The sequence below is a fragment of the Diabrotica virgifera genome, chromosome 6, assembly GCF_917563875.1.
Source record: "Diabrotica virgifera virgifera chromosome 6, PGI_DIABVI_V3a".
NCBI lineage: Eukaryota > Metazoa > Arthropoda > Insecta > Coleoptera > Chrysomelidae > Diabrotica > Diabrotica virgifera.
The window spans coordinates 100,415,289-100,439,784 of record NC_065448.1 but is presented as its reverse complement, the minus strand read 5'-3'; the positions used below and the strand labels follow the sequence as shown (position 1 = coordinate 100,439,784).

The 24,496-nt window shown below is 33.7% G+C and overlaps 1 protein-coding gene across 1 annotated transcript in view; it reads right to left on the bottom strand.

Moving 5' to 3' along the window:
* LOC114335854 (liprin-alpha-2-like) overlaps positions 1-24,496 on the bottom strand; it is a 307,595-nt gene that overhangs the window by 170,358 nt on the left and 112,741 nt on the right. Inside the window, exon 3 of the mRNA XM_050653655.1 lies at positions 11,772-11,912. Within this exon, the coding sequence (XP_050509612.1) occupies positions 11,772-11,912 (141 nt within the window). The remainder of the gene's footprint in view (positions 1-11,771; positions 11,913-24,496) is intronic.

Here is a 24,496-nt window from a genome sequence, read left to right as displayed (position 1 = left end):
ATGGTGAGAGGTGGTGACCGGATTTAGCAATTATTGTGTATCTCCAGTTGCCCGTTAAATCTCTAGTTTTTCATTGGATTGCATTCTTTTATTTTGCATAAAATTTGAAGGCTATCATTGGATGAATTAGAAGACCCAAACATCAAATTATTAGCAAACATAATATAATAAAGTCGTATATGTTTTTATAAGTCGAGATTTTAAATTTACACTACTATTGATCCCCTCTAAAAATTGACAAAATAAAATTTGGGGCAGCTCCTAATGCAAGGTCAAATGCTATCCCGACTGGGCTAATACTGTTTTCTATTATATTATGTACTTCATCAGCTTATTTTCTGCTTAACCGAAAATAATTCAAAAAAAGCAGGCTCAGAGAATTCGGATGATAGTGCAAATTCCTCATGAGTATTTTTTTTTTCATATAGTTGATTTTCCAAAATGATTTTTTTCTCTTTGACATGTTGAATAATAAAACTGTTTCTTCAAATTCAGTGTCTGACTCTGACTCGGAACTGTCCAGAAATAACGCCATTACATATTTAAATTATAAAACTCTCTTTCTATGTTCACATAATATATTTGATATTCGCACCTCAAAATTTTCGAGAGGACTGCTTCCAAATATGCGCTCACACTGCGTGACACGTATATTTTCTGACCTGTGTAACCTGCTCTGCACTGTGTCACCTGCGTCCCAATGTAGTCTGGGCAGATTATCGGAGAACAGGCCATTTTTGGAAAAAGTTATTTACCAGCAATTTTATTGCTGGAATCGAATCTTAAGCCGGGTCCAGACAGGTGTAAAGCCGGGTCCAGACAGGTGTAAAGCCGGGTCCAGACACGTGTAACGTGTAATGTAAGATTACGTGTAATTTAGCATTAACAGTGTGGACGTCACACGAACGTCCATACGAATCGTTTAACGAATCTTGGTTTCCACTCAACTGCTACGAACAGCCGAATAGGGTTGTCGTGACAGCAGGTAGGTACTGCTTTTATTTGTATATATTTACTAATAATTGAAGATCGGAAATAACGTTCGGTGCGTCAATGGTGGAAAACCGATTTGTATCAGAAAAGATCTAGTTTACTTAGCCAAGCCGCACACCAAAGAAACATGAAACGAAAAACATGAAACATGAAACGAAAAACATGTTTCATGAAAAGAAAACACTGCTAAAACATCTCAAAGTCCGCCTACTAATGAAACGAGTGTGATTCATGCTCATGACACATTTTTATTTTCGGAGAGTCTCATAAATGGCCGGATATATATTTGTTTAGCAGTGGTTTATTTCCATGAAACGTAATTTACGTTTCATGTTTCTTTGATGTGCGGCCGGGCTTAAGGAACTAAAATCTCAACAAATGAGTGGCCAATATTAAAACTTTATCCGGATGCCGCTTACTGATTTTGAATATTTATTAACATAGGTAGATTGCATCTAAAATATTAAGACAAGATACTGTCATGAAATCTGCAATCTCACAACAAGATAAACTGGCACTAACATTAAGATTTTTGACAACAAGAGATTCATATTCTTCTTCTTCTGGTTCCTATCCGTTTTGGATGAAAGAAATCATATTGGCAGTCATAACCTTGCTCGCTACGGTTCGAAACCATGTTCCCAAATTCCTCAGCCATGATATTCTCCTTCTACCGGGTCCTCGCTTACCTTTGACTTTACTTTGCGATATGGACTGCAGCAGGGAGTAACGATGCTGATTTCTCATAACGTGTCCCAGATACTGTAATCTATAAAGCCACATATCAAATGCTTTAAGTTTTTTAATAGTGGTGTCTGTAAGCGTCCATGCCTCCGCTCCGTACATACAGCGAAAACATAACATCTCAAATGTCTCATTTTTGTATTTAGGGATATGTTGTGACTTTTGAAGATGGAGCTCATTTCGTTAAACACCGTTCTTGCCTTTCCTATGCGGCACTTTATTTCCTGTACATTTGTACATTGCTCCACTGCTCATTTATAATAGTTCTCAGGTATCAATACTGTTTTATAGCCTTCGTGCCAATCAAAAATAATACTATAACTGGCATATTCTAATAACCGATCATTGGTGGCTAGTAGAAATAAATGTACTAAATATAATTATAATAATGATAATAGTACATACGATGTACATACTATATAGGGTGAGGCAGATAACTGGCCTATTAGAAATATCTCGAGAACTAAAGGCAACAGAATCATGAAAATTGGAATAAAGGGGTTTTGAAGGATGATCTATTAAATGAAAATATTTTCATCTCTTTACAACTTCCGGTTATACCGGAACCTCGTTTTTTAAACGGGACACCCTGTATATTTTTACATTTTTGGATTCTCTTCGATGTCTTCTTTCTTAAAATATAAGGTTTTGTAATATTATACAGGGTATTTTAAAAGATAATTACGTTTCTTTATTAATTTCGTAGCAACATTCACACCCTGTAGAATTGTAGTAGTTTGACATCTAAAACTCTACTTACGTTCAAATGATTTTTAATATACTCTATTAAGAATCTGTTAAGAATCATTAGTATAGCTAAATTTTTAATTTTAGTATACAGGGTTGGTCGAAACTCGGAATGAGTATTTTCTGAGTTTTCTTAAATGGAACACCCTGTATTTTTGTATTGTAGTAAAATGATATTTTATAGTACTTTTTTATTTCTTAAGCATTCCCTATACCTAACTGCTTTAATTTGTGAGTTATTGGTGATTCAAGCTAAACATTAATTGCAACAAAAAATACGTAAAATTTTATTAGGTTGGCCGTGAAAATACTCAATCCCAAAATTTTTTTCAGAAATAAATACATATTAATCCAGACTGGTCCTTAAAATTAGCAATAATGGTTTAGCTATCGAAATACCTACTTAGTTAATATTGTTGGTGCGATTAACAATTAAGCACAAATTAAAGCAGTTAGGTATAGGGAATGCTTAAGAAATAAAAAAGTACCATAAAATATCATTTCATTACAATACTAAAATACAGGGTGTTCCATTTAAGAAAACTCAGAAAATACTCATTCCGAGTTTCGACCAACCCTGTATACTAAAATTAAAAATTTAGCTATACTAATGATTCTTAACAATAGTAGAGTATATTTAAAATCATTTGAACGTAAGTAGAGTTTTAGATGTCAAACTACTACAATTCTACAGGGTGTTAATTTTGCTACGAAATTAATAAAAAAACGTAATTATCTTTTAAAATACCCTGTATAATATTACAAAACCTCATATTTTAAGAAAGAAGACATCGAAGAGAATCCAAAAATGTAAAAATATACAGGGTGTCCCATTTAAAAAAACGAAGTTATAAGCAACTTCCGGTATAACCGGAAGTTGCAAAGAGATGAAAATATTTTCATTTAATAGATCATCCTTCAAAACCCCTTTATTCCAATTTTCATGATTCTGTTGCCTTTAGTTCTCCAGATATTTCTAATAGGCCCTTTATTTGCCTCACCCTGTATAATATGTACATATTACATACATATATATTTATATGGTTTTAGGCCTTTTTATGTCAATGATACAGCAATGTAACCTATTTTATTAAAAAACCAAATTACGTTTTCTGTGCATGCATCTATTAATAAACATGAAATGCATACGATATGTAGATATGAAGCATTTTATGTAGGTAATATTTTCCTATTAAAATACATACAGCAGAATTAGTTATTTACTATCGAAAAAATTTTTTGGATCCCAAATACCGGGGCTTTGTTACCGGGGGAAAATTTTCGTCGAAGTAAATCGGGAAAAACACATCTCTATGCAGAATTTAATTACAGTGAATTTTTATTTAGGTGTTTTTGGTGTAGTGTTAAAATCTTTGGAGTTATAGAGCAAAAATTGAAAAAAACACGATTTTCTGGCGCCATTTTGTTTATAAAAAAGTAGCACACTATCTGCGGACTTCGCATACCTATATTATTAATATATACAATCATAGGATTCGATTCCAGCAATAAAATTGCTAGTAAATAACTTTTCCTTATATTTTGCTAATTAGCCCAGAGTAATGTGCGGCTTGCCTTACGCGATGTATAACACTTGTGCCGCTCGTGCTCTAAACATCGCGTGCGTGCACAAAAAGCATACTTCACGAACTGTTTCATAAATAACTATTTTAAATGTTTTAAAAAAGTTGTGATGAGTTTTCCGCGAAAAGTGCTTTATTTTTTGGTTATTTCACGTTGAAGTATAGTCCAGAGAAATAAGGTTTTTGTGATGACTCTACTTTAGTAAAATGTTTTCGGAGTGATAAAAATGACTTTTTAATAATTTTTTTAAATAAGTTAAAAATACGACTAATTGACGAATTGTCTTAAAAACTTTTGTGCATTATATGGACTGTTTGACTCAACTTTACATACAATACAAAAGTCTTAAGGTCATTTTCGCAAAAGTTATCCATCCATCCAATGGCACTACAGCCCAAATCGAGCCTTGGCCTCCTTCAACAAGCTTCCCCAATCATTTCGATTTACCGCTGTTCTTTTCCATGAACGCGTTCCCAGGAAGTTCCTGGCATCCTCATCGACTTCGTCTTCCCATCTCTATTAGGTCTAAGTTATAGCATTTTTTTTATTTTCGAAATTTTCGTCGAATTTTGCAATTTCCGAAGCAACAAATGATCGGACCAAAATTCAAAAACCGCCGTTTTAAACCTTGGCTCATTTACTAAAAGAAGAATATAAATAAGATATTTAATTACCCCATTTTTACCTATAGCGATTTAAACGAAAAAACTGCCATTTTTGACCCTTATTTGTTAATAACTAAAATTCTCGTCCAAACTGTGACGGCCATCTTTGTATTTATAATGTAGTAGTATACAGATCACTCTTCAAAACCCCCTTATTCCAATTTTCATAATTCAGTTGTCTTTAGTTCTCGAGATATTTCTAATAGGCCCTTTATCTGCCTCACCCTATATAGTACCCAAAAAACCCATTTGAAACCTGGCTGCTCAAGTGTCCCGAACATGGTATATTTTTGACTTATTTCCCTGGCGTAGTATTCGATTTGGAATTTGACGAATGAAATCCTATTTTTCATTAGCTACAACTCTGCTTCGAATGGGTCTATATATCTCATACATACACGTTATCTTATTGCTAAGGATGTTTTTTCGATAAAATACTCTTTTTGAGTTATTTGCTAAAAACCGTCTACAAACGTGTTTTTTTTTGTTGTTGAAACATGAACATATTCACTCGCAAATATCTCGAAAAGTATTGATGAAAAAACTATAGAACCAAAGTTGCTTAGAATTAGTCAGTTTATCCACTTCCGGACTTATTTTGGACGTATATTTTTTCATCCCGAGAAGAGATTAAACTCACCCCCAGGGACAAAAGGATACATCGGCACAATATCATTTTTTTTTCTTTGACATGTTAGCTATGTTTATGCGAAATGTCAATCCAAGCGGTTCTTTAAAATCTGGAGGTTTTGCAATATTTTACCGTGAGTGAATGGACTATTAGTGTTGTTACATTACTGTGAAAATGCATCTAAAATATCATTTAGGTTAAAAGCATTTTTAATTATAAACTTTTCATGTTTGCTTTCTTTCTAATACGAAAATAGGATCTAAAATTATATTTTACCGTCAAGGCTAAAAACATTAAGCTCTGTCACTGGCGCTGGTTAACCCGTTTCCTTTAGGAAATATGTAAAGAATTCACGCACACAAACAATAATGAGAAAAAGTGTGCAAGCCAGCGTTATTATTATAATTCTAAATGGGCCCAATTTAAAAATACCTCGGTTAAATTAGTTTCATATAAAATTTATTAAATAAATAGATCTGAAGAGACGATCCGCATTAGAATCTCTATAATAGTCCAGGGTAATAAGGATTTTCTCGGGACACTCAAAGATCCAGTTAGCTGACTACTTTTTTAGTTATTGTAAATCTATAGGAAGAAAACCTACCTGTTTCCTGTCTAGAGTTCGCGTCCGTTTTTTAATTATTAACAATTTAGTGCAAAAAACGCGATTTTTTCGATTTTTTGCACTCCATTCAAAAACTAAATACATAGTTGACATAAAATTACAAAATTCAGTTTTTTATAACATTGAAAAACCTTCAAAATGCCGATTTTTGAAAGTGAATAAGTTAATTTGTTGCTACGCAAACTTCAAAATAAGTGAAAATTGTTATTTGTTAATAACTTTTACTAAAACTACCTTACGACTTTAGTGTTTCACCCAAAGTTGGATATTGGGGTTAGTTTAAGAGTTATTCTATTTGTTTATCCCAGAGATCTTTATTTTGCAATAAGATAGGACAGAAAATAAAGACGATACAGCAATTCTGAGTATGCCAAATGAAAGTAGAAGAGTGATAGTATGAAAATGTATTAACAAAAGATAAAAAAATGATTAACAGATTGTCCTTTTCATGATCATTTTTCAGTGCGTAACAAATGATAGGAAAAAGGGTAAATCCGTGATAATACACATTTATGACATTTATTCTAACATGACATTTTAGTTAAATCTGACAGTTGTCACATTTTATTTTTAATTTGGAATAAAAACAAATCAAATGTGTTTCTTGCATTTATAAAATGGTATTTTCTTTGATTTGTATAGTCTTATAAATTATACAGATTATATTTGTAATATTATCTAATTAAAAAAAAAATATTTTTTTATTATGGCGCCATCTATCGACAACTAGAATAACTAGAATAAATGTTATAAAAATGTCACCGACGAAATGTAATCAGCGACGTGAATTTTTTTCTGTCACATACAATTTAATGCGTTAGAAAGAAATCGAAAAACTGTGACGCACTGAAAGATGATCATGAGAAATACTGTATACTCTGGGCTAATTAGCAAAATTCATGGAAAAGTTATTTACCAGTAATTTTATTGCTGGAATGGAATTATAAGATCCCATATATTTATAATATAGGTATGCAAAGTCTGCAGATAGTGTACTACTTTTTTTATAAACAAAATGGCGCCGACAAATCGTATTTTTTTCAATTATTGCTCTATAACTCCGAAGATTTTAACTTTACAACAAAAACACCCAAATAAACATTCACCGCAATTAAATTCTGCATAGAGTTATGTTTTTCACGATTTGCTCCGACGAAAATTTTCCTCGGAAAATGCGGGTTTTCCTAACAAAAACTATAATTTTCAAATAAAGTTTTAGGTAAGTAATTATTAATCAATAATTAAATAACTTAGTGACATCAAAGATTTCTTGGTATAGATTGTAATTCCAGAAGCCGGTGAAAATTAAACGAATATTTTAGCAACAATTCAATTGTTAATTAACAATTTACGATCGCAATAATAACCAAAATAATCATGATACATTGATCAAACTTATAAAGATTATAAAGATGAGATGCTTGTTCAATATTTTATCGACAAAATATAAATTTTTCTTTTTTTTGCATAATCTTTAAATTTTGAAAAAAAATAGTTATAATACGTTGGTCTAATTAGTAAAGTACAAAGAAAGGTTATTTACCAGCAATTTTATTGCTTTAATCGAATTATAAGATTCTATATATTATTAATATAGGTATGCAAAGTCCACAGATAGTGTGCTACTTTTTTTATAAACAAAATGGCGCCGACAAATCGTATTTTTTTCAATTATTGCTCTATAACTCCTAAGATTTTAACTTTACACCAAAAATACTCAAATAAAAATTCACCCCAATTTAATTCTACATAGAGGCATGTTTTTCCCGATTTGCTCTGACGAAAATTTTCCTCGGAAAAGTGGGTTTTCCCAACAAAATCTCGAATTTTCAAATAAATTTTTTGGGCCAGTAATTATTTATCAATAATTATATGGCTTGGTCAAATAAAAGCTTTCTTGGTATAGATTATAAATTCAGAAGCCGGTTAAAATGAAACGAATATTTTAGCAACAATTCAATTGTTAATTAACAATTTACAGTCGCAATAACAACCAAAATAATCATTAGACATTGATCAAACTTAGAAAGATTATAAAGGTATGATGCCTATTTAATATTTTGTCGACAAAATATAAATTTCTCATTTTTTTGCATAATCTTTAAATGTTTAAAAAAATTGTTATAAACAAATTAACATTTCTTAGAAATTGTTTATTATATTCTAATTTTAAAAAATACTTAAAATGCGTATTTCGTAGGTCTTGAAAATGAATGCTTTAAAAAAATTTTCCAACCATTTGCAAAAAAGTTATGAAACAGCAAAATAAATATACGATATCTCCATTGTTTATAATTTGTTTTAATTGTTTCAAAGCTTAAAAGTGAGTCTATGGTACAATCTAATTACTCACAAAGAATGTCAAAAATTAGTGCAATGGTTATATTTTAATCAAAGATTAAAAATACTTTTTTTTGTAATTTTTAGCGCGAAAGTAGACTTGATACAGAGCCGGAGATAAAATGTTCACTCGAAGAGACTGACACATTTAAATTCGCGCGAGTTGTGTATGTGGGCGGGTAGCTACGGTACTGTATTATTCTACTTTCGCGCGTGTAAATTACAAAAAAATATATTTATAATTTTTAAATAAAATATAACCATTAAGCTGATAATCGATATTGTTTTATAAATAATTAGCTTGTACTTTAAACTCACTTCTACGCTTTGAAAGAATTAAAAAAAATTATAAACACCGTAATAATCGTATGTTTACTTTGCTGTTTCATAACTTTTTTGCAAATGGTTGCAAAAAAGTTTTAAAGCATTCATTTTCAAGATATTTGAAATACGCATTTTAGCTATTTTTTAAAATTATTATATAATACAAACTTTCTGAGAAACGTTAATTTGTTTATAACTATTTTTTTTAAACATTTAAAGATTTTGCAAAAAAATAAAAAAATAATATTTTGTCGACAAAATGTTAAATAGGCATCTCATCTTTATAAGATTTCAAAGTTTGATCAGTGTATCATAATTATTTTGGTTATTATTGCGACCGTAAATTATTAATTAACAATTGAATTGTTGCTAAAATATTAGTTTAATTTTCACCAGCTTCTGGAACTATAATCTAAACCAAGAAGGCTTTTAAGTCACCAAAATATTTAATTATTGGTAGATAATTACTTATCTAAAACTTTCTTTGAAAATTAAAGATTTTGTTGGGAAAACCCGCATTTTCCGAGGAAAATTTTCGTCGAGGCAGATCGGGAAAAAACACGTCTGTATGCAGAATTTAATCACGGTGAATTTTTATTTGAGTGTTTTTGTTGTAAAGTTAAAATCTTCGGAGTTATAGAGCAATAATTGAAAAAAACACGATTTTCGGGCGCTATTTTGTTTATAAAAAAAGTAGCACACTATCTGAGGACTTTGCATACCTATATTATTAATATATAGGATCTTATAATTCGATTCCAGCAATAAAATTGCTGGTAAATAACTTTTCCCAAAAATGGCTTATTCTCCGTTAATCAGCCCAGACTAGTAATCAAAAATCCTAATGCCAAATTTTTAAAATTTTGTAGTTTATAAACATTTAGAATAACTTTCAAAATGTTGTCCGTAGAAACAATCTTTTTATATATTCGAAAAGATAGTATTTTAACACGAATTTTCAAATAAAAATATTTAGCCTGGGCTCATTTGGGACAAAGTTAGCCATATTTTTTTTTGCCAAAACAAAAGGGATCAACTTTATTTTGAGCGTAACTTGCTTATGGTAGGGGAGCCCAAGCGGGGATTTTTGCAGTTACACGAGCGCCTCAGATTATCATATGGGGAGAAACGTGGTACCCTGCAGATGTACCTCTGCCATATATTGGCTCTTAACACAGGGGAGTTCGTTTAGGGGGGCCCGAAAAAAAAAATCTATCCTTAAAAATACTCGAAATTGTCAGATTAAGATAAGGTAAGTTAAGTACATGCAAAACAGTGTATATTTAAAAAATCTGACGATTTGAGCGGAGCGTAAGGGAATTGGTGAGTCACAAAGTTTCACAAGAAAAAGGCGAATATTTCGCGAAATGAACGTCAGATCGAAAAACTAAAAACTACACGGTCAAAATTTTTCAAAAATCTATCGATAGATACCAAACACGACCCCTCGCAGAGAGGGGTGGGGGGTAAATTTTAAATTTTAAATACAAATCCCGCGATATTTAGCAAAATAAACATCAGATCGAAAAACTGCAAAATACACTTATTTAATATTTTTAAAAAATATATCGAATGGTACTAAACGCGACCCCCCACGGAGGTGGGGTGGGGGTTACTTTAAAATCTTAAATGGGAGCCCCCATTTTTTATTACAGATTTGAATTCTCTGCATAAAAATAAGCAACTTTTATTCGAAACATTTTTTCGAATTATGGATAGATGGCGCTATATTCGGAAAAAACGATTAATGGAAATGGAAAATTAAATTAAAAAATGGCAAGCGCCCGCTAAATGGAAAATTTTACTTAACTTTTTTTGGTTTTAGGACCTAATAATCACAACCCAATAGGTGCCCAAAGCGCTCGAGTGACTGCACATTTAGCATACTTTGCTCCCCTACCATTACATTTGACGCTACAAAACTTTTTTTTATAAAAACAGAAATAAAGCTTTTTTCAAACAATTTAAAAAAGTTGTAATGAGTTTTCCCCAGAAATTGCTTTATTTTTTCTATATTTCACGTTGAAATACTCTATTTGGAATTTGGTGAACATGAACCTATTTTTCATTAGCTACAACTCTGGTTCTGCTGGGTGTAGAGATCTCGTGCATACACCATTTTTTTTTACTTTTTTACAGGCTATATTTTTATTCAGAACAATTTTTTCGATAAAATACTTAGATACTTTTTGAATTATTTGCGAAAGACCGACTAAAAACGTGGTTATTTTGTTGAAATATGAACATGTTCACTCGCAAATAACTCGAAAAGTATTGACTTTGTGAAAAAAGTTTATAGAACAAAATTTCCTTACAATTAGTCAGTTTATCCACTTCGGGACTTATTTTGGACATACATTTTTTCACCCCCGAGAGGGGGTGAAAAAATGGACTCTGGACGTGGAAGCGAAACATGGACTCTGAATCAGCGGGAAACGACAAAATTACTGGTACTTGAAAGAAAGATACTGCGGACTATCTATGGGCCTTGCAGAGACGAGACAACAGGAGAATGGAGAAGAATACACAATGATGAACTCCAGACAATATATGGAGATGAAAGCATAGTACGCTACATTAAAGCAAACAGAATACGACGAGCGGGTCACGTGCTAAGATCAAGTGACGAAAGACTTCTGAACGCCACATTCTGGGAAAGGCCCGATGGAAAAAGGTCAGTTGGTCGCCCAAGAAAGAGATGGAAGGACGCAGTAGCCAGCGATCTACGCAAAATGGGAGTACAGCAATGGGAAATAGCTGCTCAGGACCGACAACAATGGAGGGAAATAGTAAACGCGGCCAAGACTCACATAGAGTTGTAGAGCCAAATGATGATGATGATGATGAAAGGGGGTGAAACTCATCCCCAGGGCAAAAGCACACATCGACACAATATCACTTTCTTTCTTTGACCTGTTAGCTATGCGTTTGCCAAATTTCATGTCAATCCAAGCGGTTCTTTAAAATTTACAGCAAAAACCGTGAAAGAATGTACTATAAGTGTTCTTAGTACAAACAGTTATATTTGTAATATTTAATTGAAATAAAAAGGTTCTCTTATAGATTATAACAATACACTGAATTATAGAGATATCCCCAACCGAAAAGTAAAACTTACCTTATCACATTGTTCTTCGAGATAAACTACTCGTTCGAACTGCAAAAAAACTTCATCCTCCTTCTCTCGCAACAAGGATTCGTTGGATTCCAGCCTTTTCGTTAGTTGGTCTCTCTGCTTTATGAGGTCGTCCCTTTCCGTCTGAAAAGATTAATGCACTTTACTATTTGGTTTTATTAGAAGAGCAAATCAAACACTTTAATAGATCCGAAAATAGATAACGTTTAAATGAAATTTTGCACAGTAATGAGTATAAAAATAAAATGCAAGTAATGTAGAACGGCGGAAACTATGAATCAAGGCATGTTTTCTTAAAAATAAAGAAGTAAGGTCCTTCTTTTTTAAGACGTTTATGAATTGTAGACGGCGGGCGTCGGATCTCTCTAAATGCAAATATTTGAAATTCTACAGGAATACATTCATTTCAAAATATTTACTATTCCACTTTTTGAACACTAATTTTACTAACTTTATTCTAAAATATCTGGTGCCTGTGATCTCTTTGCTTGGTACATATGACTTTAGTCATTATGATGACCATCCATACTACGTTAATATTAATTCCTATTTTTCTTTTTGTATGTGAAAACATACATACATTAATGAACTACTTAGAGGAGAGACAACTTTTTGCTATGAACTCGTTTTTTAACAAAAAACCTCAAGGAAAATGGACATGGATAAGTCCCAACGGTAATACTAAAAACGAAATAGATTACATCCTTACAACACAAAAAGCCATCATCAAAGATGTTACAGTACTGAACCGTTTCTCAACCGGTAGTGACCATACACTTGTCAGAGCCAAACTCAGCATTAATAGTCAATTCGAAACGAAAAAGAAAATGGAAAATAGATCGAAACTAGATATGGGAAAACTTAAGAAAGCAAATAAGGAATATAAACAAAAAATAAGGGAAAGTATACCGGTCACTAGAGATTTGGAAAACAAAAATATCGATGAAATAAATCAGCTATTAACCGATACATTAGCAAAGGCGGGAAAAGAGGTAGCACAAACAAGAATAAAAAAGGAAAACTACATATCCCAGGAAACAAAAACCTCATGAGCAAAAGAAAAGCATTAATAGAACAAGATGAGAGAAACACAGTAGATTACAAAGAGGTAAACAAAGCTATCAGAAGGAATATCAAGGAAAGTCAAAGGAGAGTACAGGAACAAAAAATAGAAAAAAACATTGAACAAAATAAAAATATGAAGTGCTTAAAACCACAGCTTGGAACCATACAGATTAATAGTATAAAGAACAAAGAAGGTATAGAGACCAATAATATAGAAGAAATTATACAGATAACACAAGAATATTATAAAAACCTCTACAATACAAAACAGAAACCAACACAAGAAATCCTTAAGCAACTACAAATAAAAATAAATAATGTCAGTTCCGACTTACAACCAGAAATCAGTAAGAATGAGATAAAAAGAGCACTCAAGGAGATGAAGAATAATAAATCGCCAGGAAAAGAAGGGATAACTGTAGTAATGCTAAAAAATGGTGGGAAAACAACTAGAGAAGTTTTGTACATCCTTATGAATAAAATATTAATGACAAAAAAAACCCAACACTTGGAACGAAGCAGTAACATTGTTACTATTTAAGAAAGGAGATAAAAAGGATCTAAAGATATTAACAAACAGATTAACAACTAAAGTAGATGGATACCAGGCAAGAGAACAAGCCGGATTTAGAAAGAGCTTCAGTACAAGTGACCACCTTTTAACGATGAAGATATTAATCGAAAAAGCTAACGAATATCATATCCCGCTATACAAGGCATTTATTGACTTCGAAAAAGCATTTGATAGTGTGGAACACTGGGCAGTAAAGAATTCCCTACAAAACAGCAGGATAGACTACAGATATACCGACTTAATTACAAATATATATGATAAGGCAACAACAACTATTAAGCTAATGAAACAAACGGAGCCTATTAAAATAAACCGAGGAGTAAGACAAGGAGATACCATCTCGCCCAAGCTATTCAACCAAGCGCTAGAAGATGTTTTCAAACAACTACACTGGGATGGTTTGGGTATAAACATAAACGGGCAATATCTGAATCACTTACGATATGCTGATGATATTGTATTAATAACAGAAAGAAGTGAAGAATTACAAAGAATGATGGAAGAACTAGATAGAGAATCGACAAAGATAGGACTGAAGATGAATTACAGTAAAACAAAAACCATGACCAATCAACAAGAAGAACTAATAATTACAGTGGCACAAACAAGAATAGAACAAGTAAAAGAGTATATATATATCTATGACAAATCACTAGATTAAATACAGAAAATCAAACCTAAGAAATAGAAGAGAAGAATTGGTCTGGGCATCATTCAGAAAACTGTCTTATATTCTAAAGAACAGAAAATACCCGTAATACCTGTTAAAATACAAATTTTAACCAGCGTCCAAAATAATAATTTCAGACGCTCCCTCGTAAAATAACCCCTAAGTGAACCGCAGACTCTAGCGGCGTATATAAGTATTATTTTTTCTGGCGCGAAGCGTTCCTCCCTTCCCGAAAAGACTTAACCACGTTGCATCGATCACTTTCTTCTTCAATCTCGAGGAGTGAATAACTAAAAACACTTCTCATTAACGGGTCCGCGTCATCCACGTGAAAAATTTACCGCCAAAAAAAAATTCTACCGGCTTTACTGAGCCAAAAGTGCGTAAAATAGTGCGCGTATCTATGTGTTTATAAAACAGTTTTTCGCAAACCGTATGTAGGTTACCTCAAACAGCTACACAAGGATACCTATCTGGCCAGATAAGAAAAACAACCAGAAGCAACCACAACGCAGGGTGAGTTTGTTTATTTCTACCAATAACTATCTTTGAACGCCTATAAACTAAATCGAGATCAACGAATCTTTTTAATGTAAAAAAAAGGGTGCGCGCGTCTAAACTAATATTATATATTTTGAGCCAGCTCCTGGAAATACTTTTCCGAGAATAATTTAATTAATCTCTCGAAATATTTATGTAGTATTTTTCTTCATAAGTATCTAGTGGTCCTTCGAGCCGGATAATTAGCCATTTCTAATTTCTGTAAAAAAGAAAAAATTCTTTTCATTTGCAAAATCTCGCCGCGCGCCATCTTATAACGGTATTTTCGTTTTCTATTCTTTCCCTACGACTTAACGGAATATTCCATCGGTCGCGGTGGTACTACGAAGAAACCACCTACGTCACAACACGTACAAATCACTTTGCTCTAACAACGCTAAAGAATTTTCCACTGACATACGGGGGTGCGTTTGATAATTTTTACACATTTTTACAAAAAAGACTTTAATATATCTTTAAATAATTTTTTTTTTTTATTAAACATTTATTATCGATTACCAATTAAAATAAATTATCACAATGGAACAGGGACAAATTAACAAATTAACGAGGTCCAAAACTGCCAGTAAATTAGATTTAACTAGATTATGTAGTAGTGTAGAAACTGACTTAGCTTCTCTAACTAAATATATGATTAAGGAAATACTTTGTCAACTCAGAGATGCTTTTCGTACCTATAATGACGCAACTAATCTTCTCGCTGCAGAGCTAGCTACTACTGAAGACGTAGATCCGATAGTAAAAAAATATTATAAATGCATTTCTTTACTTGAGGAAAAACTCGAAAGCCTCCTAACTCCACCTACAAGTTCTACAACATCTGAAATATCTAGTGTCCCAAATCCCAATGTCCCGTCTCCTTCTAGTCAAATTACTCAAAATGCCACCACCAAACAGAGAACTGTCAAGCTCCCGGAACTTCGTATCAATAATTTTTCCGGAAAATTAAGTGAGTTTCAATTCTTCTACCAAACCTTTCTCAGCATCATTGATCAAGATGAAACCCTCACTAACATCGAAAAATTTATTTACTTAAGAAATCTACTCAGGGACGATGCTTACCGCTTAATAGAAAATATTCCATTGATTGAGACTAATTATACCATCGCCTTAGATACCCTGAAAGCTCGATATACTAATGATCGCATTCTTATTAGAGATCTAATTTCAGGCATTGTTGAAGCTAAACCCTTGAACAATCATGCCAATTCCTCCCAGTTAAGAGAATTTCATATTTCTGTTTCAAATAGCTACAAGGCTTTGCTTAATCTCAATAAGACATCCGATGAATTATTAAATTTAATCCTAATTCACATTACTTCACAGAAGCTTGACCAAGCCACATTGCGTTCAATGGAATTTGCCCCTGATGCTGACAAGGTCATAGAGTTTTCAAAGTTTCTAGCAAATATAAATATCAGAGCCAACCATTTGGAAAATCTGCAATCTTCTTCTTCGTCCAAGTCCCAAAATAATTACAAATCACAAACTTCCAAGGAAGTAAGACATTCATATCACACCACTAATAACCAACACGACAACCAACAAACGAACTCCTTCAATAATTCTAAGTCTAGACTATGCCCCTACTGTAAAGGTAACCATTCCATCTACATCTGTAGGGATTTCAAAGAACTCACACCACGAGCCAAGAGCATGTTCGTCAAACAACATGATCTCTGTTATAACTGCCTTGGTTCAAGTCATTCCGTTCCAAAATGTCTAAGTAAGACAACTTGTTCCCACTGCGGTGGCAAGCACCATAGCTATTTACATTTTGATATGAGAAAAAATTCTTCTCCCCAACGTGATCCAATAAATCCAAACACGTACAATGAACTAACTAATTCAAATAATAGACCTTCTTCTTCACAAAATCAGGATAGAGACAACACGCACCCATCTCAATCTTCTATGTCACACGTGTTGTCAGCTAATACGGTCAACACACCTGTTGTCCTTCTAAGTACCATACAGGTATACCTCCTTGCCCCCAGTGGGAAAAGAATTTATGTAAAGGCGCTTCTCGATCAAGCAAGTCAAGTTACATTTGTTACACAAAATCTTATTAATCAGCTAAGCACTCCCACCTTTAACAAGCAGTTACAGATCACCGGAGTAAATCAAACTGTCTCGGTTTCCAAATCAACCGCTAATCTGACTATCTATTCTTCCACAAATGATTCAAGGTTGGATATTTCTTGTTCCATTCTACCTAAAATTACAAACTGTCTGCCACAATTGCCAATTATGGCCAACAAACTAAAAATTCCACAAGAAATGGAACTAGCTGACTCTCAATTCCATATCACTTCAGACATTGATATTTTACTCGGTGCTGATTACTATGGAGATATTATACTCGGTCAAATTATTCGTTTAGGTACTGGTCTACCAATTCTGCAGAACACTACATTCGGTTTTATCATCTCTGGCCGCATTCCTGAAAATTGTATAAAAAGCAAGCATGGTACCTCTCAATATGTAAATAATTTGGTTACATGTACGACACTGTCTTCTACTCCAGAATCGCCTGAATCTCAAACCGCTGATGAAAATCTCTCTCAGATTGTTCAAAAATTCTGGGAATCCGAAGAAGTCAACCCTCCCATTTCTGAATCTGTTGAAAATCATCCATCTGAATTACTTTTTCTGAATACTGTTAAGATTTTGCCTTCAGGTCGATATCAAGTTAATCTAAACTTAAAACACTCTGTTGATGACCTACACATGGGAAATTCCTTTATCACAGCTAAAAAACGATTCTTTCATTTGGAGAAAAAATTGCATTCAGACCCTGTCCTGTTGCAAAGCTATTCTAAAATTATTCAAGATTACCATTCTCAAGGTTTAGTCTCAGACGTTCCTCTTCAAGTAAGAAATTTTGACGGAAAATTCAATTATTTTCTGCCTCACTTTCCTATAATAAAAACAAGCTCCACCACTCCCGTGAGAATTGTCTTTGATCCCAACAACAAGTCCACATCAGGTATTTGTTTAAATCAGGTTCTAGATAAAGGCTTCACGGTGCAACCAGAACTTTTTGATATCTTAATCACTTTTCGCCACTACACGTATATACTAGCAGCTGACATTAAGCATATGTTTCTGCAAATTTCCATAAATGAACAAGAAACTTTCCTTCTCAACTTTCTATGGAGGGATAAACAGGATGACAAACTTCAGTGTTTTCGTTTCAACCGATTACCCTTTGGTTTATCCTCGTCCCCTTTCTTAGCCACTCGTGTATTAAAACACATTGCTGATACTCATGCAATTTCACATCCATCTGCGGCAAAAACCTTGCTCAACTCTACCTATATGGACGATGTACTATCTGGTGGTAACAATTTAGAAGAAATTGAGACTCTCCACTTTCAGTTAAGTTCCTTGTTGAGTAAGCACGGCTTTCAGCTCCATAAATTAAGCTCGAACCATCCAGAATTTCTTAAAAAACATAAGTTGATTCCAACTCCAGAAATTAAGTTAAGCCTGGCTGGTTCCTCAGACAAGATATTAGGTATTATTTGGTCACCTGATCAGGATACTTTTTCATTCAAGCCTCCTGTATGCGAGGTAACATCGCCAATTACTAAGAGAAAAATTCTTAGTTATGTCTCTCGTTTATTCGACCCTTTAGGGCTTCTTTCACCAACTCTTGTATATTCAAAACTTCTGTTGCAAAGGATTTGGTCATTGTCACTAGATTGGGACACCCCCATTACCAATGATAAAATTCTTTCTGATTGGCAATCTCTTCTAACGAAATTCCAATCCATAAATCTAACAAAATTTCCTAGATGCTTAGTCCTAGATAAAAAGGTTATCTTAACTCAGCTTATTACCTTCTGTGATGCTTCTCAGGACATCTACGCTGCCTGCGTGTATCTCCGAGTCACTTATGACGACTCTACCGTCTCGGTGAGACTTGTCACATCCAAGACAAAAATCGCTCCCCTAAAAAACAAACTAACTATCCCAAGATTAGAGCTGTCCGCCATTCTATTAGGAATCCAGTTAACTCACCGCTCACAAGGTATCTTACAGAAAGATTTAAAAATTTCTGAAACTCATCTCTTCTCGGACAGTACAATAGCCCTGACCTGGGTAACTACATCTAAGTTTCTCTACAATCAGTTTGTACAGTCTCGAGTCATAAAGATACGTTCCCTCAGTGAATCTTATCAATTTCACCACGTTGAGTCGAAACAAAATCCAGCGGATCTGCCCTCCAGAGCAAAATCTATTTGTTCTAATGCTGAACTTACTGATCTGTGGCTTCATGGTCCGAAATTTCTAATTAAACCGGAAATCGATTACTCACTATTTCAGATTAAAAAATGGAATGGGGAATTACCTGAATTAAGAAAAAATCAAGTTTCCTTAAATGTCACTGTTACTGCTCAGTCAAATGACACCTTGGATGATTTATTTAATCGTTGTTCATCTTTCACAAAAATTCAAAGATCCCTAGCCTATGTTCTTAGATTTGTTTCCAATCTTAAAGCAAAATCAAATCACACTGCTATAGATACTGATGTACTTTCCGTGGAGGAAATTGAATTTTCTACTTGCCTTGTTCTCAAGTATATTCAATCCATTTCTTTCACTAAGGAGATTCATGAATTGTCCAAACGGCTGTCTGTCTCCAATAAAGCCATCAGAGCCCTGAATCCCTTTATCGATGAAAATGATAAACTGTTACGAGTAGGTGGCAGGTTACGTTTCGCTTCCATAAGCTATTCACAAAAGCATCCAATTCTCCTTCCTTCTAAGAATCGTATTATTGCTCTGATGATTGAACAGCAACACAAAAAGCTGTGCCACGCAGGCGCACAAACCACTTTATCTCATATACGATTGAAATACTGGCCCCTTGATGGTCTTCGACAAACCAAGAAAGTCATTCATAATTGCATCAATTGTTTTAGATTCATGACTCCTAATTATTTTCAACAAATGGCAGATGTTCATCCAGATCGTGTCTTATCTAGCCGACCTTTCGAAAGAGTCTCCATTGACTATGGTGGATTTTTTCTTGTCAAAGCCTCGCCTTTAAAAAATGCTAAACTCTATAAAGTATATATCGCTTTTTTCATTTGTATGACCACCAAATGTGTTCATTTAGAACTGGTCACTGGACTGTCTGCTGATGCATTTCTTCTTACCCTCAAGAGGTTTATCGCTAGAAGGTCAACTCCCAGCATCATTTGGTCAGACAACGCGACCAACTTCTACGGTGGTCGTAATCAATTAAAACAACTTCATGAATTTTTTCTAAATCAGGATAATACTCGTCAAATTCAAGACTTCTGTACCCAGAATTTTATTAAATTTAAGTTTGGCGTTCCTCGTAATCCCTCTCAATTCGGACTACATGAAGTTGGCATCAAGAGTGCTAAGTACCATTTATATAGGTTGATTGGGAATTCCCACTTTACTTTTGAGATATTCTATACAATTCTCTGTCAAGTTGAAGCTATCCTTAATTCTAGACCTATTACCAAACTCTCTAATGACGTCAATGACCTAACAGCTTTGACCCCAGGTCATTTCTTAGTAGGACAGAGCTTGACTGCACCTCCTGAGCCTACACTTTCTGATATACCTCAAAACCGTCTCACTATTTATCAACAAGTGAGCCGGATCCAACAGAATTTTTGGCAACGGTGGAAAGTGGATTACTTGAATCTTCTCCAACACCGACCAAAATGGACGGTACCTACCAATCCTGTACAAGTAGGTGATATTGTCTTATTAAAAGACGACAATACACCTCCTCTACTTTGGCCATTGGCAAAAGTGACCGAGGTACTCCCTGGTAGGGACAATCTCATTCGCACAGTCAGGGTTCATTCCGCCAACGGCGACTACTTGCGAGCTATTAGAAAGATTGCAGTATTACCATGCAATTACTAGTTCAGTAATTTTTATTTAATTTTTTGTCTTTCTAGGTTAGTCGTTTAGGTAAACTCATTAATTTTTATTGATTTTCAATCCTTTATGCGTTAGATACTAATTATAATAAATATGTTACTTAGCTAAAAAAAAAATCACTAGTTGTTACGAGGGTATCTCAGAATGTTTCAATTTTTATATTTCACTTTCTATATTATTAACACTACTACATAACCAGAGGCGTACTCGCTCATGGAGCCCCCCGGCAATATGTTAAAATACAAATTTTAACCAGCGTCCAAAATAATAATTTCAGACGCTCCCTCGTAAAATAACCCCTAAGTGAACCGCAGACTCTAGCGGCGTATATAAGTATTATTTTTTCTGGCGCGAAGCGTTCCTCCCTTCCCGAAAAGACTTAACCACGTTGCATCGATCACTTTCTTCTTCAATCTCGAGGAGTGAATAACTAAAAACACTTCTCATTAACGGGTCCGCGTCATCCACGTGAAAAATTTACCGCCAAAAAAAAATTCTACCGGCTTTACTGAGCCAAAAGTGCGTAAAATAGTGCGCGTATCTATGTGTTTATAAAACAGTTTTTCGCAAACCGTATGTAGGTTACCTCAAACAGCTACACAAGGATACCTATCTGGCCAGATAAGAAAAACAACCAGAAGCAACCACAACGCAGGGTGAGTTTGTTTATTTCTACCAATAACTATCTTTGAACGCCTATAAACTAAATCGAGATCAACGAATCTTTTTAATGTAAAAAAAAGGGTGCGCGCGTCTAAACTAATATTATATATTTTGAGCCAGCTCCTGGAAATACTTTTCCGAGAATAATTTAATTAATCTCTCGAAATATTTATGTAGTATTTTTCTTCAATACCTAAAAACAAGAGTATTCAATCAATGTATACTCCCTGTTCTAATATATGGCTCTCAGACAGGGACGTTTACAAAAGAAAATATGGAAAAAATAGCAAAGACAGAAAGATCCATGGAAAGGCAAATGCTGAACATTAAAACTATCAGACAGGAAAAAAAACAAATGGATCTGTAACAAAACCAAAGTGAAAGATGTCTCTACCCAAGTAGCAAAGCTTAAATGGAACTTCGCCGGACACACCCTACGGCAGAAGGATGAAAGATGGACTACATGGGAGACCGTGGAACCACAAACGAAAAAGGGGAAGGCTACAGATGCGATGGTCGGATGACCTGAAGAAACGCACTGGGTCAAATTGGATGCAAATTGCCCAAGATAGATAGATAGATGTGAAAACTGTCAGCCGGTTCCAATCCCAGATAAAATGTGGAGGGTGATTGGCAAGGTTAGCAACCTACCAATCGTAAAAACAAATACGGCTCAAAGAATCAATGTGAGGCCTCGGAACCGGATTGTTAATATGAAGAAGACCACGGCAAAAAATAAGGATAAGAGAAAAACATCCTAAGCGCAGGTGAGAATAACCACATGGAACATCAGATCGCTCAACACTATAGACCAAGAAATAACCCAAGTTCTGAGAGAGAAAAATAGATATATGCGCCCTACTACAGGAAACAAAAAAGAAAGGAAGAGGACAATCAAAATTAGGTGAATATACAGTCTGTTCCAACGAAAATTTGACCCCCCCCCCCCTCAGAAATTCAGAAACTAAGAGCTTCTTCGATATTTAAAAGAACACGTCAATTTATATTGGAAGAGGGACGAATTTTCATGAAAAATTCATGCCCTCAAATGTAACCCCCTACTGCCCCACATCAACCCCCAGTTTTTTTAAATACCAAGTGTGGTAGAATGGCACATCATTTGAAAGGTAATTTTTTCTCTCTACACGACACTCTATTTTTTTCATTTATGTAGTAAGTTTGAAGATAATTTTAAACTTATTAATTTATTATAAATTAGTTAAATCCAAAATTATCTTTAAAGTTATTCTGCAAATTAAAAAAAATGAGGGTCGTGTAGAGAAAAAATTATCTTGTTTTTATTTACGAAAAATGTAAGAGTACAGCTCTTACAATAAAAGAGATATTCGGATATAATATAATCTTGAAAAGCGGAGCACAAATAATAAAGTTATAAATTGTCAAAAATCAAAATTTTTGGGTGGTGGAATTTTGTGCCGGTGAGTATATTATTTATTTAACCCGGGATCGGTCGCGAAGTCAGAAAAAATCTAACATTTTATCCTTTTTCGTGATAATTTGATGAAACATTTTGCAACATAGCTTTCCTAAGTGCCTCGAGGAAGGGCGTAGGAATGCGTAGCTTTTGTGTGTGGAATTTATTACTTTGGTGAGGACCAATGAGCTTTATTAATTGTTAGAAATACACACACCCAAACTTATATGGAATCCTCTGATATTTCTTATTATTTCGTGCGGATTTAAAAAAACGAACACACGAAGTCAAAGAATATTTATTTTAAATAGTGGAGTCAATGAAGGTGGATATGAGTTATTACCTCAGATTTCGTTGAACCTCCATCGATTTTCATAAAAATTGGTGAGTGGTTAAAGGATACCTCAAGGAACAAAGGTGACATAGTGCCAACTTGCGATTTTTGCATTTTAGGGGTGAAGTACACCCCTTTTTTAAAAATTATTTTTTAGATTTCTGAAAGTGTAGTCACTGTAAGTTTTCACTTCCTATTTCGTTGAACCTTCATTGATTTTCATGAAAGTCGGTAAGTTGTTAGAGGATACCTCAACAAATAAAAGTTATATAGCATTAACTTGCGCTTTTGCCTTTTAGGGGTGCAATACACCCCTACTTTTTAAATTTTAAAAAATGTAGATTTCCGCATTATGGCGCAAGTAATCTCGTTTAATTAAGAAAAATAAATATTTTTTTTATATTTATGTGCATGAATCATTTTTTTTTATTTGCAAACCTTATAGCAACCAAAAATCCGAAAATTAACAAGTCGAAAATCACGAAAACCTTATTCATCTATATTTCTGAAAGTATAGTCACTGAATGTTTTCACCCACGATTTCTTTTAACCTCCATCGATTTTCATGAAAATTGTTAAGTAGTTAGAGGATACCTCAAAAAACAAAAGTGATATGGCACCAAGTTGCGCTTTCTGCATTTTAGGGGTGAAATCCACCTTTAATGATAAAAATGCAGATTTCAGCATTCTGGCTCAAGCAATCTCGTTTAATTAAGTAAAATAAATATTTTTTTCCATTGATGTGCATGATTTATAATTTTTGTTAATTTTTCAAACCTTATAGCAACCAAAAATCAGAAAATTAGCAAATTGACAATCACGAAAAAAATTATTCTTTTATATTTCCAAAAAGGCAGTCACTGAAGGTTTTCACCCCTGATTTCATTGAACCCCCATCAATTTTCATGAAAATTGGTAAGTAGTTAGAGCATACCTCAAGAAACAAAAGTGATGCGGTACCAACTTGCGCTTTTATCCTGGGGGTGGATGTTACCCCTTCTCATGGGTGAACACTATTTTATTAAAAATAACCCCATAATTAGATAGAGGAGTAAATTCTAAGCAAACTTTCTTTTATCAAGTTTATAAATTTTTTATTTAAATAATGTTTCATAATTTAATAAAATATTATTGGTACAGTAAAACCTGTCAATAACGGCCACTAAAAATAGAAAACAATTGGCCGTTATAGAAATGTGGCCACTAATGCTAGGTTCCCTTTTCCACAAATACATAAAATATAATTGAAAATTTATTTATTTTAGTAATTAAAGCAAATCTAATTAAATATAATTCTACAAACAAACGGAACATACCTTTCATTAGATATCGCAAATCACTTTGGCTGATTTTGTCTGCATATATATTATGTTTGAGGAATCCGTTTTTTTGTGAGACTGGATATAGGACATTTCTCAAGTATGAATTCACATTCATGGTATATCGTTGCTATACAGGGATAATAATC